Raw genomic sequence first — 19,776 nt, forward strand, 5'->3', positions numbered from 1 at the left:
GTCACTTATGGGGGATCTTCTACTATCTGGATAAATCCTGTTGCTATTTCAACATCCAGCTGACTGTAACTTATTTAATGGTGATTATGTCTCACCATGTCACATCCCCCATCATTGGAAATATCTTGCTTTCTATGCAGCTGGATATCTCACCACTTCCTGTTGGTAGATACCATCCCATTGTTCACGACTGCTTATATACAGGTTTCCCTGTTCATTCTTAGCTAACATCTGTATCCAGAGGCAATGCCCCAAGCCAGTAAGTGTAAGAATATAATAATGGAAACTCTTCATGTGGTACTACCATAGTGTCCTGTAACACATCTCGAATTACATATCAGGAATTTGATGGAGATAGTGATAGTCTGAGAATAACGATTTAGAATTCAGTTCATTCTTGTTAACAATTGGGTAAATTAAATATTTATTTATCCATGAATAAATGTTAGAATGGCACTACAAGCAATAGACATTATATTATCTTCCAAATAGTGTGACTGAAGTTTCTATTGGAGCATTACTTTTCAGCATGATGATGATAATGATTCCTCCGATTAGTAAGGTGCTTTTACAGTAGCAGTATATGCTGTTTTTTACGTGTGTGAAAGAGCAGAAAAGGGCTGCATGCCAGCTAGAAGGCAAGGTTGACAGTTGTCAGAAGAGACTATATACTCGTTTTAGCTATCTGCTGTTTGGAAAGGGTGATGAATCATCTTGTTTTGTACATGTAAGTAAAGCTCTCGTTGGAATTTATTATTTCAAAACCCTTATATTGTCTAAATACCACAGTTATTGCTTATTGAAATGGATATCCATTGCAATACATCTTTCAGGAAAAGAATACATAATGCTTATCTCATCAGCTATGATAAGCCTGAGAAGTCTTGTGTAAGACTCGTTTATCACATCTTCCCAACTTCATTACAGTTTAAGAGTGTGATGTCTGTTTTTCTTTAACTAAAATTTGGACACGTCTTATTCTTTTTAGTTGCAAACTGTATTGTATTGCTAGAATGTGGCTAATATCTTTTAAAAATCCATTGTTCTTATTCCACTTTGTTGAAATGTCTGCTCACTGAAAATGATGTCTTAGATTCAAATCAGAATATTTGATTTAATGAAGCATTACTAAACTGTTTCTGTCTACTTATTTGTTTTTTAACAAGTGCCACTTGAAGACTCGATCAAGAAATTGAAGCAGTGCAACTCTGCATCTGTCACTATAATTTTTTTTTAAAAATTAGTTTAATTAAATGCAATGCAAACAACTGATGCAGGACATTATTGGCATGCTTTGTGTGCATAGTGTTTAACTTTAACTATATTTTATCATTCTTGATTTGAAGAATGCATTTCATGGTTTTTTTCAGGGAGGATTGGAAACCAGTGCTTACAATTAACTCTATAGTATATGGGTTACAGTATTTATTTCTAGTAAGTAAACTGTTTTATTCCATTATTTGGTTTGTGTGTCTGTGTGTGTGTGTGTGTGTGTGTGTGTGTGTGTATATATATATATATATATAGATAGATAGATATAGATATTCTTCCCAAAATCATTAGTATAGAAATGAATTCTGTACTTAATAAGGTAATTGCCACACTCCTACATTTTCATTAAAAAAAAAAACCTGAAAATATATCAACTGTGCAATAGCAATATTATAACTTTAAAAATTTAAATATAAAAGGGGGAGAGAGAGAGACATATGCCATCCATTCCAAATGTTTTGACAACTCTATTATTTCATAGTCAGACATTCCACCCTGCCAGGCATTACTTGCATCATGGCAAGAGCCCACTTTACACTGCTTGGAAAGAAGTCAATGGACATCCCCATTGACAAGGTACATCGTGCCATGTAATGAATCATGTTTGTAGCCAGTATAAATCAGAGGAATATGATGCTTCCAATTCAGTGCAACTGTCTTGTTGAAAGAAGAATATGACAGTTTGAAAGAGGCATTATGATAGTATGCCACATTGCAGGCCTATCTGTTTGGCAAATTGTTGACAAATTGACCATCCTAGGTCAATAATCGATGATACCATATGGAGATGAAAGCATAGGGAAGTCAACTTCAAGTGTTAACCACAGTGGATGACCCACTACACTCACCGAACCTGACCATAGGGTGCTACAAAGGATAATATGTAAAAACTACATTTGTCTGCCAACACGTTGAATGCAGATTTCCAGGCATCGACTGAAACACAGATCTGCACAAAACATTCAGAACAGAGGCTCACAGCATGGATTTTGTGGTAAGACCCCAATAATCAGGCCCCACATTGCCCAAACCAACATAGCATTGTCTTCAGTGTTGCAAAGAGCTTGTACAGTGGGAAGCTTGGAAAGCTGTGTTATGGAGCAACAAATCAAGCTACACCCTCTACTGAGCAGATGGACAGGTGTGGGTATGGAAGATGCCCGGAGAATGTCTCTTACCAGTGCGTAACCCCAACTGTGAAATTTTAACATGGCAGTGCGATGGTATGGTCCTGATTTTCCTGGTTTGGTGTCAGACCTCTGTTAGAGTGTCACAAGTGCGGTATCTGAACAATGCAATGCTTCCTACTTTATGGCATTTCTATGGAACTAACCAGTGTCTATTTCATCAAGACAGTGCACCATGTCATAAGGCTGCTGCTGTAACTGTGTGGTTTGTGGATGTGAACGTCATACTTGACTAGCTGCCACAGAGCCCTGTTCTCAGTTCTATTGAACATCTATGGGATGAACTGGAGTGTCTAATGAGATCAAGGGATGTCTGCCCAACATCAGTCCAGATCTGATTACATGCCTATAGGAAGAATGGTACAAAATTCCCATTGATCACTATCATATGCTTGTGTAAAGCATGCCCCCATAGAATTGCTGTGCAGTCATCGCAACGAAAGGAGGGGGGTCATACATTTTACCCACCTTAAGGGTAAAATGACTCTTTATTCCTCACACTGTGGTGTCCGTTGACTTCCTTCCAAGCAATGTTCATGTTACTTGGAGGAGTTTGACACACTCTTCATTCAAAGTTGCTGATCAACATGGGCAAGGGATATGATCTTATTGGCTTTGCAAAAAAAAAAAAAAAAAAAAGCATGATTGTAGGGTATCTGCTGAGTGGGAGTGTCCAGGAAACTTCCATATTATAAATTGTTTGCATTCTGCAAACAGTTTATAATACTGGAATAATTTATTATTGCTTTAGTTAAGGTGTCCCGAAAACAGAAGGATACTGGCCCAAAACCTTGGCTAGTGACATGCACCCATGCCTCATTGATGCTCCTAGTGAATGTGTGTTTTTCCACCTTTGTGCAAGTCCATAGACAAAAGAACTGTGGAATGATTGATCACGGAATGTAACCAAGTAATGGTGATTTCTCATGGACCATAAATCTACATATCCTGCTTCTTTATGGGCCTCTGAAGTGGGTGTCCAATCAGAGTACCCATGTTTATAATCATCAACAATATCTGTAGTTCGCATCTGAGACATTATTGGGCCATTTTAAGACGGGAAAAGCAAAAGCAATTGAATGAATCTTGTATAGAGCCATGTCATCTGGATGGTAGGTGAAGGATCCCACTTCCCAGGTGAAAAATGATTTCTCTCATGAGGAATCATCCATTGTCGTGGTCCAGCAAAAAGGCAAGATGTGGCAAAATTATCATCAGAAATGTTTTGTGGGAATCTCTTTGTTCCCTGATATCTGAAGGCCATTCTATAGATTCTACAAAGTATTTGTCCATTGCATCTGATCAAGTACATCCATTCATGGTGACTGTTTTCCTGCATAGCACAGGTGTGTTCCAGAAGGATAATGCTATGCCACATTGAGGTATTATTTGAGAGTTGCTTGCTGACTTCCAAAATTCTCGCTAAAACTTCTTTCATTTTGAAGTTAGAATAGCTTTTTTGGAAAAGCATGCCTGTTACACAAAAATCTACAGAGAAAAGAAAAGACAATCTAGCTCACATGCAACCTTAGACAGGTACTTCCAAAATAGACCATCAACTCAGTCTAATCAAATGTAGAAGATACATAGTGGTGCTACTCCGAACCAACAACAGATAACATTGCAGCACACCAACTCATTTAGTAAACCAGTTTTCATATCATGAGGTTTTTTTATTTCAGTCATAACTGCACCATCTTCAAACCTCAACACAATTCTTCAAATTACGGCACCCTTCTGGAACCGAGGGTGGCATATCTCCAAGATTTGACTGTATCTTATTAATGGAAGATATTTTGTATTTAATTATTCTTGTTTCATAATAAGAAATGGATATACAGTGAACATTATTATTATTATTAAGAGAGACCTCCAGGGAGGCAGAGACTCATCGAGGGAGGCCATATACTACAAAAAAACAGCTATCATACATATTCTTGAATTCATTCACACTGCTTGCACTCACAACGTCCAATGGCAATCCATTTCAATCGCACACCGCCCTCTGAGAGAGAAATCTAGCCGTTACACCCTTCTTGTTATCAAATAGTTTGGAAAATGGTTTCTTTAGATAGCATATTACTGCTACTACCACCTACTAGAGTCCTTAGAATTATAGTTTCTCATTACATGAATGTGTGCTAAAGTGCTATATTCATGTGTTAGATATGTGAATTTCATTAACACAATACTGGTGCTCTTGCTTATGTCACAAATTTCATTAAAAACAAAACAAAACGGTTAATTTGTAACACAGAAAAACAAAATCATTTATGGGAAAAGAAAGACACCTGAACTGCACTTTTGTTTGAAAAGCTATTAGCTTGCTAAATTTAATATAGACCTGCTTACAACATGAGCAGTTCTATATTGAAGAATATGAGGGGCAAAAAACTTAGTGAGGTAATAGAAAACCAGTTTGCAGTATGAAATGGAAATTTTACTACATCGTGCACAAAAATGATAGATTTCACTGATGATTCACTGTATTTGTGTAACTTCATTTATTTTCACAAATTAAATGCAATTTAATTTATGCAGTTGGCAAAAGTTTATAAATGAAAAATAAATTATTGAAGTTAAAGGGATATTACATCCCATAATTGTTTCTTAGCCGAATAAGAAACTCAAAGAGTTTCATGCTGAATATAGAAACTATATATAAAGTTCGGCGATTCCAAGCGTAAGCAAATACCTGGATACTGCAGCAACTGACCCTTTAGATAGTGCAAGCTGAGGCAACTCATGTCAAAGGTGGAGCAAGCTCCGATCGATATTCTTTTGATATTTACCCATTTTAACTCACTTTAACTTAAATAAGTTATGTTGCCGAATTGAAGCCTTTGGTTCTTCATATAATTTGAAAAATAAATATTTCTTAATCAAATATCATCACTGTTAATAAAGATGATAATCAGTTTATATTGATTATCATCAAATTCCTGCCATGTACCCTCAAAGGGTGTACAGGATATGATAGTATTACATGAAAAATTTACATCATTACTAACTTCCTATCTACAATTTTCCTCCAAATCAGTCTGTTACTTGTCAAGACTCCAACATTACCAGATCTTATATTTCTATCATCTAAGGCACTTTGTAACGCATTCCTGGATGCTGACAATGTCAAGTTCTTTCCTAATATTCTCGATTTTAATATGATATTGCCATTGATACCATCTCTTCACGCCTCTAATCTTTCTCAGGACTCTCATATCTGCGGTCTCTAGTCTTTAGTCAAGTGTTTTACTTCTGACCCAGCTCTCAGATCCATAAGTTAAAACTGGTTTAAACACTGTCTTGTATACAGCTAATTTAGTGTTCCGACTAATTTCTCTCTTATTCCATATGAATTTATTCAATTGACTTCCTACCAGCGTTGTTGATTCTGTTGTCTATTTCCATATTTAATTTACCATCGTCACTAAAAATTGTCCCTAAGAAGCTGAAATGTTTTACTTGTTCCACAGATTCTCCATTCACAACACAGTTGACATTTTCAATGATTCTGGCTATTTTCATTGTCTTTGTCTTTTTATTGCTGACCTTCATACCATATCTATTACAACAGTTATTCAATTTAGTCTGAGAATCTTGCAGATTCGTAGTGGATTTATTGATAAGTATAACATCATCTGCATAAAGCAAAGAGCTGACATTAACATCTCCAATTCTGATATCATGTTTAATACCACTTTCCTTCATACTATGATCCATATAGATAATGAATAACAGAGGGTATAATGTACATCCTTGTCTCACACCGGATTTAACATTAAACCATCTTCCTGTACTTCCTTCAATTCTAACTGCTGACTTACAACTCAAATAAAGACTAAGTATCGCTTGATATAATGCCCCATTGACACCATATAACTGCAGCGTATTGAATAGCTTCTCTCTTGGCACCTTGTCATATGCCTTTTCCAAATCAACAAAACTTAAATACAGATCTTTGTTATATTCCCATGATTTCTCCACTATTTGTTGTAAAGTGAAGATCTGATCCTGACAGCCTCTATTTGACCTGAATCCAACTTGTTCTTCACCAAGCTTTTCTTCCACAATTCTTCTCAAGTATACTTGCATACATCTTACCAGGAACACTCAGTAGGGATATACCTTTGTAATTCTCACATTCAGCTTTATTTCCCTTTTTTATGTGGTACTATGAGAGCTCTACTCCAATCATCTGGAATTCGTCCCTCTGTCCAGGCATTCTGAACTATGCAGTGCAGCCACTGTAAGACTTTTATACCACCATACTTCAGCATTTCTGGTTGAATAACATCTACTCCTGCTGCTTTTCCACATTTCAAGCCTTTGATGGCTTTTTCTACTTCAAGTATGGATATGTATTCCTGACTGCATGCCTGGTCAGTGTTTTTTATCACTGTGCTGTCATCACTGCTTGTTTCATTTAGGAAATTTTCAAAGTAATTACTCCATACTTCAAGGATATCTTTTTCTCCCGTTTTCATGTCACCTTTATCATCTCTAACTCCTTTTACAGCACTCTTTCCTCCATTCCTAAGCTTCTTCAACAATCTCCAGAATATTTTTCCACCTTCTTGATATTTATTTTCTATGTTCTTGCCAAAGTCTTCCCATGACTTTTGTTTAGCTAGTTTTACATAATGTTTAGCTTTCTTACATTTGTCTCTGTATTCTGTAAGAGCACAAGCTGACTTATTTGCCAGGAACTTTTGATATGCTTTCTTCTTTTCCTTCACTGCCTCTTTAACTTCCTGTGTCCACCAGGGAGTTCTGATTTTTCTATCCTTGCAGACAACTTCACCACATGCCTCTAGCTGAATCAATCAGGGTTTTCTTCAAGGCTTGCTACTGAATCTATTTCAAATCCTCTGTACACTCTGGTGTCCTGCAACAGGGAGAAAACATCACTATCAACAATAATATAGTCAATGAGACTTTTCTTATTCCTTGCCTCTTTTCTCCATGTGAATTTGTGCACAATTGGTGTTAGTAATAACCAGTCCATGTCCTGAGCAGAAATCCAACAGGTATTTGCCATTATTATTAGCTTTGCTCTTTTCTCCAAATTTTCCCAAAACATTTTTGTATGTCTGACAATCACTTCCTACTTTGCTATTTAGATCCCCAACAAGGACCAACTTTTCCTTTTTCATTGTGTCAGTAGCTTTCTCTAGAGCCTCAAAAAATTCCTCCACTTCTACCTTAGTAGAACCTTCTGTGGGACCATAGGCTCAAATAAGTCTCATTGTGCAGTTCCCCATTCTGATATTTGCCCAAATCACTCTACTTGACACTGCCTGCCATTCAAGAAGATGAGCCTCGTATTTTGTGTTGAATACTATGGCTACTCCTTCTTTTCCTTGATTGTCATTGCCTGAATATAACATTTTGTATTTATTGATCAGAAAGATCTCACCAGTTTTCGTCGTTTTTGTTTCAGTCACCCCTATTATGTCGATTTGGTACTTATCTAATTGTTCAGTTAGCTCCATTTCTTTGCCATTCAGGCTTCTTATGTTGATAATACTGATCTTTAACTCTGATGATGTTGAGTTGGGGGTGTGTTTTCAGATTTGTTCCAGTAGCTGATTTTTCGCTGTTAGCTCTGGTTTCCTGGCGAAAACAGCGGGGGGCCTTGTTTAACCGGGCGACATGAAATTTTGTCATGTTGTACCATCATTTTTTATTTTTGTTTCTTTTTTATTATTATTATTATTCAGGCCTCCATGGAGTCAAAAGACTCATCATGGGAGGTCCTTCCTAGGAAACGCAAAGTCTATTATACCACTCCTTAAACTCATTGACCGTTCTTGCTCTCACCACTCCATCAAGCAATGCATTCCATGGTTCAACCACACTCCATGCAAAGAAACTACTCCTCACCCTCTTGCTCACAGTTTCATTCCATAACTTCCAGTGATGGCCCCTTGTCATCACTCGTTCCTGCTGTTCAACCAAGTGAAAGAACTCCCCAGTGTCAACCCTGTAACCACCTCTCAACAGTTTAAAAGTCTATATCATATCACTTCTCCTCCTTCTATCCACTAAACTCTGCAGTCCACATTCCCTTAGCCGATCCTCATAATTAACATTGTACAGTCCTGAAACCATCTTTGTTATCTGCCTTTGTATCCTTTCCACAGTTAATTTATCCCCTTGAAATCCTGAAGACCAATTCTGAGATCAATAGTCTAAATGTGGTGTGATCAGGGTCTTATACAACGGAATGATAACTCTTTTATCTCTGCAGGTCAGCGTCCTTCTCATTATTGCAGCAATCCTCTGTGTTACCTTCACCACTTGTGCAATATGTCCCCTGAATTTCAGATTTCTATCAATCATCAACCCCAGATCTCTTATCTCCCTTACTTCCTCCAGTATAGCTCCTCCAATAGAGTATGCAGCATCCCATCGATGTGTCCCAAACCTCAAGACCCTTACATTTTGCTGCATTAAACCGACACTCCCTATTCATTTGCCCATCTGTCTAGCTTATTCAAATCGTCTTGAAGGGCTACCACATCTGCACTATTACTAATAACCCTTCCCATCTTCACATCATCTGCAAACAACTGAATATCCCCCTGCAATCAACTGACAATGTGATTGATGTAAAGGGTAAACAATATAGGTCTCAGTACTGAGCCCTGTGGAACCCCACTTGTAACCCTCTGCCTCCTTGAAACGGTCCCACCATACACAACTTTCTGATACCTATCGGACAGCCAATACTGAATCCAGTTGACCGACCTGACATCCAAACTCATGTGCTGCAACTTAAATATCAGTTTATCATGTGACACCCTGTCAAATGCCTTCGCTAAGTCCAAGAGAATGGTAGTATATGTTTTTCCCTCATCTACTGCTCTTGTAACTTTATTATAAAAGGCTAGCATATTACTAAAACAAGAGTGCCCCTTCACAAATCCATATTGACTCCCACAGATAATACCACCCTCATCTGCCCAATGCTGTATATGGTCCCTCACTAATTTCTCCAAGATCTTGACAACTACTGATGACACACAAACTGGCCTATAATTTGACACTTCCAGTCTGCTACCGCCCTTATGCAATGACACTATCTTACCTTCCTTCCATTCCCTGAGCACCTTTCCTGTAGCCAGACTTTCATAGTCTTTAGCACATTCTCTCAGAACTCATGGTGAAATATCATCCAGTTCCACAGCTTTATTGACATCCAGAGTACTCAGTATTTGGAACACACTCTCCTCCTGCACCTCTAAACCTAGAACCTGCCCTATCCATCTAGTATTAAAATTGACTCCTCTAGGATGAAATACTCCAATAAAGTGTTCATTGAACAATTGCTCTGGTTCAGTCACACTATTCTCATTTTTATCTCACAATGTTATTCTTCCACAATCATTTCGCCTCCTACTGGCCACATAGCTAAAAAAATTCTCTAGGATTTTCTTTTGATCTTAGGGCCAATCTCTTCTCATATTCCAGTTTTGCCTTCCTTACCATACTAGTCACTCTCCTGGCCTGTGTCATATTCTTCATGCATCTGCTCTTCACCTGTCTCCTTATATCTCTTCCATAGCCTCCTTTTAGCATGCAGTTCCTGTTTAATATTGTTTGTCATCCACTTGACTCCAAATTGTGTCCTCTTCTTCACTTGTGGAATACAGTTTACTATTGCTGCTAAAAAACATTCCTTCACAATTTCCCAGCCACTAATGATATCCCAGCCATTCAATTCCTCCCTCCATGAAACTTCTCCAAGTTGATGTCTAAGACTATTATATTATAATCACCTGCCTTAAAATTCCACATATGTTCCTGTCTCTTTGATACTCCTGCATGTCTATTCATCTTCCAAATCCAAACCACATGGTCACTCTCTCTCCAGCTGGTGGGAGAGATGTCATCTGTTATTATCAACTCTTCTGATGCTATGACCAAATCCAAAACTCTTGAACCTCCTGTTTCCTCTATTACATGTTGCCTAAGACATTTGTCCCTCAAGAGTTCTAGAAATTCCATTGCCTTATTGCTACATGCATCTTACTCTCCACAATTTATACTGCTGTACTTAAAATCTCCCATAACAATCACTCTTCTTGCACTTGCCAAGCTCAACTGTCTAAACATCTCTTGGTCTCCACCCTCTATGCTCCTTGGTTTGTAGCAATACCCCACTAAATATCCTGTCTTGCCAACCTCTACCTCACACCATATGCTTTCAAAATCATTTTTATCACTGCCTTTCAAAGCCTCCACTCTTAGAGAACATAAGTCGTCACGTATCATAAGCAGTACTCCACCACCACACTTTCCCTTCCTATCCTGCTGAAAAATGCTGTATGCTGCTACTTCTATTCCTGTTATTATATCCTCTTCTGTCCACCACGTCTCTATGATCCCAATAATCTTTGGCCAGGCTGATGCTATCAGCGCCACCAATTCCTCTCCTTTATTCCGGATACCCCTGGCATTAGTGTAAAGCATAGAAATGCCACTGTTTCTATATCGAGCATTATCCTCTCTAGACTCCACAGGGCTCAGCGTTACCTGATGTCCCCTTCTCCCAAGTACCCATTCCCACAAGAGACCATCCCTGCTACCATCCACCCTGGGTATTCTAGTTTCCCTGCATTGACACACCGACTTGTTCAGAACAGCAATCTCTCCAGATGCCTACGTCCTTCCTCATTCAAATGCAAGCGGTTCTCGCATACAATTCCTTTCTGTTCACAAACGCCATCTAAGCATCCACATATTCCAACCCTCTCTTCTGACACATTCTAACTGTTATGTTATTCAATATTTCTGCTCAGCTCATCACAATCATACCTAGGTAACAAGCACACTATCTTTCCTCTCTGCATCTTCTTTCGTACTACCTCAAGCAAGAATCTTGTATCTCTCGCTACCCCGTTTACATTACCTCCCAAGTCATTTGTTCCTACCATCACAATCATCTCATCCACTTTTTTACCCCTCTTAATTACCAAGCTACACTTTCTATTGTTCCTCCAGGCAAACACTCCTCATGCATCCTATCTTGTACACCACGGATCATTGAGTCCCCCATACATTACACCTCTTACCACCCTTTTCCTCGATTGCTCACATGCATCTCTCTCTCTCCCTCCCCCCCCTCTAAGACTTTTTCTCTGTGTTCCCCTACTTACCTGCCTTCCTGATATCCCTCAATCCCTGTTGTGCTCCCTCACATTCTTCTCATTCCCTCTCTCATACTGTTTCCATTCTCTCCTCTTCTATCATTCCCATAACACTCTCATTCCCTCTCTTCCACTTATCCTATTTTCTCCTCTTCTATCATTCCAATGTCTCTTTCTAATTCCCTCTCCTCCGCTTATCCTGTTCTCTCCTCTTCTATCATTCCCATCTCTCTCTCGCTCTTCCGCTTATCCTATTCGCTCCCCTTCTATCATTCCCTCTCTTCCACTTATCCTGTTCTCTCCTCTTCTATCATTCCCTCTCTTCCACTTATCCTGTTCTCTCCTCTTCTATCATTCACTTAACTCTCTCTCATTCCCTGTCTTCTACTGTTCCTATTCTCTCCTCTTCTACCATTTCCATAACTCTCTCTCACTCTTACTCTGATTCGCCTTGCATTCATCTCTTCCATTTGCCTAATCTCATCTTTCATACTTCTCATCTCATTCCCTAGACATTCCACCTGCTCTTTCAGCTCGTCTATCTCTCTCTCTCTGTAAGTCAGCCACTCTTATTTGCCATTCATCCTCCCAGTTGAGACCATCTCCGAAAATTTCACAATCTTTCAACCTTTCCATACTCCCTGCTCTCATTATTTTATTCGTATTTCTCTTGCTATTCTTGCCCTCTGTCATGCTGCTCATCTCTCTATGTGGAGAATCTCCCGCCTCTGACTCAACGAGGTCAGTTATAATCATCTCTAACTCACCAAGTTCCTCCCATTGCCTGCATTTTGTGCATATACGTATTTCCCCTTCTCTCACCCGCCACATATACAACCGCCGGGACGTATACATTCCACAAGTCTCGCATGCTACAAAATCTCGTATTCCATCAAGAATGCAGGCAGTGGGAGTAACTTGGTGAGTTAGAGATGATTATAACTGACCTCGTTGAGTCAAAGGCAGGAGATTCTCCACGTACTATACTTTATAGGTAAGAAACCCCCACATTTTTTAAGAAATGTTAAAAAATGTGGGGGTTTCTTCCATATAAAACTAGCAGAATTGTATACTGAGTGTTTAAGAACAGGAAATACCTCTAAATATTGGAATAAAGGTGTACATAAAAATTATAGATCTATAACCATTCTACCAGTCCTTCATAAGCTTTTTAAAAAAAAATTAGATGATAGAATAAACAGTATGTTAAATGAAGTTAAGGAGATAATAAATCCCTCATTATTTTAAAGCCGAATAAGAAACTCGAAGATCGAAATCTAAGAGTTTCATACTGAAGAACGTTCTTTGGCATGAAACTCTTAGATTTCAAGTTTCTTATTCGGCTTTAAAATAATGAGGGATTTATTATCCTCTTGACTTAATTTACATCGCCGAAAAAAATAGCCTCTTGGCTCTTTATTGTAGTATGTTAAATTTTCATCAACCAAAAGAACAGGCAGGTTTCAGAACATCCTTCTCAACTTTAAGTAATTTACAAGCCTTAAATCAAGTAATGGAAAAAGCTAAAGAATATACCAATTTCTTTGGCTTTCATAGGCCTTCAACTCAGTAGACCTATGTAAAATGTTAGAAGCTTTAACGCGTTCATTGCCAATCACGCGTTATCTCGTGGACGTCGCTATCAAGTTTCTAAGCGGAATAGTATAGCGGCCACAGCGAAACTGCGCGTAATATTTATATTGGACACTAGGGAAGGGATCGACTTTCGTGGAGTGGGGATGGCCGCCAGCCATTGTCTATTGTTTATGTTAGTCAGTGCGCACAGTGGCAGCATTCGGACAAGGCAACGACGCGACGATTTTGTTTAGTTATTCGTTGATTTAGCGTGCTTGAAGTTTGGTTTTTATTTATTTTGAGTATTGTTTTTGTTTTGTTTTTTTAGTAAGTTTCCTATAAATGTTGATTTTTGATAATTATTTTTTTCTATTTGTACGTTATTTTTAAAAATTCTGTGTGATTATAAAAGGCTGATAATTAAAGTTATAATTATTATATTTAAATATTTTTTATTTGTAAAATATATAACTTATTTGACCGAATTACATATCACGCGATATCGTGTAATAGATATTTAGAGTACATAAATCCTATGTACATAATAATAAAAGCATATAAATAATATATTAACTTATTTTGAGCACAATAAAAACTAAATAAAAAAATAAAAAAAAATTTGGCCACCACACGAAATTCCAATTTTCAGCTTGGCAATGAACGTGTTAAAAGATATAGGAATGGATGATTTTATGTTAATACAGGGTGTCCACATTGGACCTCTGTAGTTTCAAAGAATGGTAAAAAATCAAAATGCAGAAATATATAAAGTTTAGGTTGTTCATACATTCCAGAGATTCTACAAGTTTCATCCAGAATTTTTTCCTGTGTCATGCAGTGGTGCTGCTAGACAGGGCCAGAGTTTTAAACATGCCATCAGGGGCAGAGAACATGCAAGTTGTGGTTTGATTAGTTGAGCTGAAATCAAAACACTGCAGCGTAAGTTCCATCATGTGTACAAAAAGGCAGCACCCAACCTCAAGAATATCCATTTGTGAAAAGAAAATTTCTTAATGACAGGAAGTGTTTTGAAACAACATGGAGGCAGGAAGCAGCCAATATCAGAAATGTAGATAGGATTTGCGAGACCCTTGCACAAAGCATGAAAAAATCTGTTAAGAGAGTGTCACATGAGCTGTAAATACCCTGCTCCACTGTTCATACGGTCATCCATCATAAGTTGCATCTACACAGATACAAAGTGCAGGTGTTGCAGGAAATCAAGCAAAATGATAAGCCATGATGGGTAATGTTTGCATCTGAAATTCTGGAACGTGTTGGCGAGAATCCAGATTTTCCTTCCCAGATTAGCTTTTCAGACGAATCCACTTTTCATGTTGGCTGAAAGGTGAACTGACACAATGTCAGAATATGGGGGTGTGAGAATCCCACTGTGTCAGTTAACACGTGTGTGACATTCCCAAGGTAAATGTGTGGTGTGGTGTAATGTGAAACACTATCATTGGCCCATGTTTTTTCATGGAAAGCAATATAGGAAGAATGATTTACCTCAACATGCCGGAAAATTTTGTCTTTCCACAACTCAGACTTGCAACTGTACATCCTCTTTCAACAGGATGGTGCCCCGCCACACTGGCATTTGGAGGTCCATGCAACTCTTGACATGGTCTGTCTTCAGCAGTGGATCAGATGCGGAGGACAGATTCCCTGGCCACCATGATCACCAGATCTTATCCCACTTGATTTTTTCTTATGGGGATATGTGAAGGACATTAGTAAAGTGGACAGCCTAGAGAACCTGAAACATTGCATTTCTGCTGCTTTGTCCTCCATCACCCCCTCACATACTTCAGAGAACGTGGTCGAAGATAGACTATAGACTTGACATTGTGTGTGATACTAAAGCAGCACACGTGGAGTGTACTGATTTTTTTAAAAAAAACTTGTGAGTGTTCTTTCTCATTTGTTCAGTTTCGACACCATGGCCCATACACTTAAGTAGTAGTAACACGTTGAAACTAGAGAGGTCCAATGTGAACACCTTTGTGTATTAACTCATATGAGAAAGGTTCATCAGTCCGGCCATCTCTTCATTGTACATCATCATATGCTGTATGGTCACTCATTTGCTTAGTGATATTCCACACCAGGCCTCTCCAAATGGTTCTGCTGCATGCTTTTCTGGACCCTTCAACTCTATGAAGGTCAGTCACTCCAGACACATCGTCCATCTATCTTGTTGATGATCCACTCATCCTCTTTTTCAGGGAACTTTACCTTCTATTTCTGTTTTGAGAAGCCTCCTTCCTTTCATTATGCCCAAAGTATTTCAACTTTCATCTATCAGTAGCTTTAAAGTTCTGCCAATCCTCTCTAGCACCCATCCATCAGCAAACAGATGGGTTCTATCATATCTGCTTTTCAGTATGTGATATCCTCAACAGCCTTCTGTAACACTACATCTCAAAAGCAGCTAACCTGTTCCTACCAGACTTCTATAGGTTCTGGGTCTCATAAGTCACTATATAATGTGTTCCAAGACTCGAACTCACTGACTTCCTCCATTAAGGTGCACTTGTTTCTCAGGAGCTTTCCTGTCTATATTTCCTTTGAGAACCATAATCTTTGTCTTGATAGAATTGAGCTGAAGTCCTCTGTTCATCCTATGCCTAACTCCCTTTCCAACCTGAAGCCAATCAGTTAATCCAATACGTGTTCTTGGTTACTGTATAAGTTAACTATTAACCTGATAATGTGTTGGGCAAACCCATTATTTTCCACAGTTTCACATGCTGAATACAGTCAAAAGCTTTAGAATAGTCTGTGAAACACATTACCATAGGCCGTCTATAAATTCTTTATACTTTTCTATGGTCTATCTTAGGCAAAGGATCTGATTTCTAGTATCCTTCCCTATCCTAAAAACTGCTTGTTCCTCAGGCATCTCTATCTGAACTTTGGCTCCTTATTTAGGATGATCTTTAATTAAAAAATATTGCTTGTATAAGAGATTAAATTAATAGTTCTATATTTCTTGTAATTCTTAATATCTCCCTTCTTGTGTCATGGTATGAAAACCCACTGTGGGGTCTTCTTATGCCATGATCCTGTCTCCCATATACTTGTAATCCTTCTATGAAAAACTCTTATCCTTCCATCCCCTGTAGCCTTAATTAACTCTGCGGGGATTTCCATCTGTGCCCAGGGCCTTATTGTTGTTAAGCCTGTTTAACTTCTCTTTCAACCTCATGCCTAAGTGGAGGTGGTTCTAAATCAAAATTTTCCTGGTGAGAGGGCTTCTCCAAATTTTCACATGCTCCTTTCTATATAGTTCCTCACAGTATTCTCTCCATTCTGCTTTTGATTTCCTGTTCTTTTGTTAGTACTGCTCTACTTCTGTCTTTGATGACATTCAATTTGGGCTTTAGGTCACAATCTAAACAAAACATCTATTCTAATAGAGTTCCAGGTGAGGAAGCACAATCTCTTCATGTTTATTGGCATAAAAAGTTTCCTTGACCTGCCTGATGACTCTTCTGAATTCTCTATGTAATCTCTTATATTCTTCAGTTCCTTAATCACAGTGTTTTTCCACCCACCTTCTTTTGATTAGATCCATTGTTGAATCTGATATTCGTTTGTCTCTTGGCTGTATCCTGTATTATATCCTTGACTCCTTCCCAAAGCATTTCTGGTGAGTTCTTCTCACAACCAAGTTGATGTTTCTTCTGTTAACTCACTAGGAATTACTCTGATATCCAGTCTAGTGGATTCTATTATATAGTGAAACATGTGGCGTATTCATAACTAAAAATGCACACGTATACCCAAGTAATTAAATTTTAATAATATGTAGATATTTCATCTTAAGTATCTTAAGACATCATCAGTGTACAGTTATTATGAGTACTAGGAATTACATTCAGTGGAACAGTTTGTACACATGCTTACATTGGAATTCCCTCTATGCATACAGTAGCGTGTTTGAGGACTAAAATATTCAGCTGTAAATTAAAATATATCTGATAAATTTATTTTATACAATTGCGGATAATAATTTCCCAGACCTTTGGGATTATTTCACTGGGACTGTCTCACTATCCAAAAGGTCTAAGAAATTATTATCCTTAATTGTACAAAATAAATTTATCAGATATATTTTAATTTTCAGCTGAATATTTTAGTCATCAAACACCTACTGTATGCATAGAGGGATTCCAATGTAAGCACGTGCACAAACTGTTCCTTTGAATGTAATATGCAATCGTTTGTAATAACTGTACTGATGATGTCTTAAGATACTTAAGACAAAATATCTACATATTATTAAAATTTAATTACTGTGGTTATAGATGTGAATTTTTAGTTAGTCTAGTGGGATGTGCCTGACTTGGAAAGTTTTGGAGTCTTAGTCTTACTTTGGCTCTTACTAGCTGAAGGTCTGTACCATAATCTGCTCCGAGACAAGAATGCACATCAGAGATTGTCTTCCATCATTGGAGAGCCAGGATGTAATCAATCTGGTGCCTTGACTTATCAATGTTAGATGTCTGGGTATAGGTCCATCATGGGCATTTCTGTATTAATGTTAGATGTCTGGGTATAGGTCCATCATGAGCATATTGGTAATAATTGATCTGTTAGCATGGGCAAATTCCAACAGTCTCACGATGTGTGCTACATTCATCTAGATCAAACATGCCACACTCAGGCCTGACTTTCGTAGTCTTTTTCACTTTTACATTAAAGTCCCCTAAGATAAAAAAAAAAAAAATGCCTCTCTCCTTGCTAGGCAGACCAAAACAGTCTAGGTTTTCATAGAATTCCTCACTCATTTCATCAGACCTGTCTGTGTGGAGTCCATAAACTACTATGATTGACACATTGGTAGGATGAGTCTTAAGCAGTGGTGGCCCGTGCATAAGCACTGTGACACTACAGCACCCCCAAGGAAAAAATGAAAAAAAAAAATTTTGTTTGTGTTTATAAATAATAACAATGCTTACAACATTTTAATGCTTTAGATTACGAATCAAATGCACTGCGATCTAACATTGATATTCGTTTGCTCTTGTCATTGCACGTTACGTCATTAGATACACTGCCATCTGGGCAGTGTATCTTATTATTGGCACGTTATTTCTGTGAGATATGAAACGTTTATTATTGGTGCATGTGCATGGTGAACTATTTTTTGTAAATCTTATTTTATTTTGTCAAAATAACATATAATTATTTATTTATTATAGATACAAGGCTGAATTATGATGAGTGTCACCGTTGAAAATATGAAAAAGAATTATATATTTTCAATTATTGTTACACAAAACAAATGCACTACGATCTAATGCTGATATTCGTTTGCGCTTGTGATTGCAGGTTATGTCATTAGATACACTGCCGTCTGGGCAGTGTATCATTATTGCTTGCATTATTTCTGTGAGATATGAAACGTTTATTATTGGTGCATGGGCGTGGTGAACTATTGTTTGTAAATCTTATTTTATTTTGTTAAAATAACATATAAATATTTATTTATTATAGATACAAGGCTGAATTATGACAAGTGTCACTGTTAAAAATATGAAAAGAATTATATTTTTTCAATTATTGTTACACGAAACAAATGCACTGCGATCTAACGCCGATATTCGTTTGCGCTTGTCATTGCTATTAACACGAAACTTTTATTATTGGTGTTTGTTCGTGGTGAGGATGAAATATTTTTAATATGTAAATTTATTTATTAATAAATTCGTTACTGATTAGGAAAAAAAAGATTTTTTTTATGTGCAGCACCCCCACTTAAAATTTTCACCAGCTGCCACTGGTCTTAAGTCTAATACAAAGTATCCTGTCATTAATGGGATTATAACCAAGAATGGCTCCTGCCAAAACTGTCTTCAGTATCACAGTTACACCATGATGCTTTGAGTCTCCTGAATAAACAACTAGCCCACCATCTTATATTTTGAAGTGACCTTCTCCATTCAATCTGATCTCTGTACAATCTGTTTACAGAAGTGCTCATCTGTAGACCCAGTACATTCCATGTGCTTTGATTAATCCTATACTTTCTGTATTCCCCATTCACAGTATCACTGACTTGTGTTGGAGACTGTGATATACTTCAAACAGGACCCAATGCCTAATCCCTGAATACAGCTCTGATTATTCTGTGTGAGAAATAATGCAACATGAAATGTATTATAAGGCACAACCATATTAGCATTTTGGAGTAAAATCACTGCAAGAAAAAAAATGGTAGGATTGCAGAGGCCCTTTCCACATATCTGGGAATTTCATTAACATGCTTGATAGCCTTTTTCTTTATATTCCTTCCACAGTATTTGCTTTTATGATGCTACCTTCCTCAAACAATCCTTGGCCATTTCTCATGCATTTTTGATATTCTTTCTTTGTAGCTTATGCATCGGCATTTCTCCACATTGCCTTCTAAGTCTGTCATAATCACTAGCTTTGTAATTCCACATAAACCCTTTCCTAAATGAGATTTCTTTGGCTACCTCCCAGAACAAGACTGCATGGTCACTCTCCCTGATCTGAAGCAGAGTTGCCACTATGTTTATGGATACTGCCTCCAATTCTGTTTCAAGTAATTATCTATT

At 37.7% G+C, this 19,776-nt stretch overlaps 1 protein-coding gene across 1 annotated transcript in view; it reads left to right on the plus strand.

Annotated features, from left to right (window-relative positions):
- UbcE2M (NEDD8-conjugating enzyme UbcE2M) overlaps positions 1 to 19,776 on the plus strand; it is a 107,939-nt gene that overhangs the window by 72,552 nt on the left and 15,611 nt on the right. The window contains exon 4 of the mRNA XM_090414268.1: positions 1,371 to 1,434. Within this exon, the coding sequence (XP_090270394.1) occupies positions 1,371 to 1,434 (64 nt within the window). The remainder of the gene's footprint in view (positions 1 to 1,370; positions 1,435 to 19,776) is intronic.

This window comes from Typopeltis vanoorti, chromosome 25 (assembly GCF_054136105.1).
Source record: "Typopeltis vanoorti isolate ZY-2024b chromosome 25, IOZ_Tvanoo_1.0, whole genome shotgun sequence".
In the NCBI taxonomy this organism is placed as follows: domain Eukaryota; kingdom Metazoa; phylum Arthropoda; class Arachnida; order Uropygi; family Thelyphonidae; genus Typopeltis; species Typopeltis vanoorti.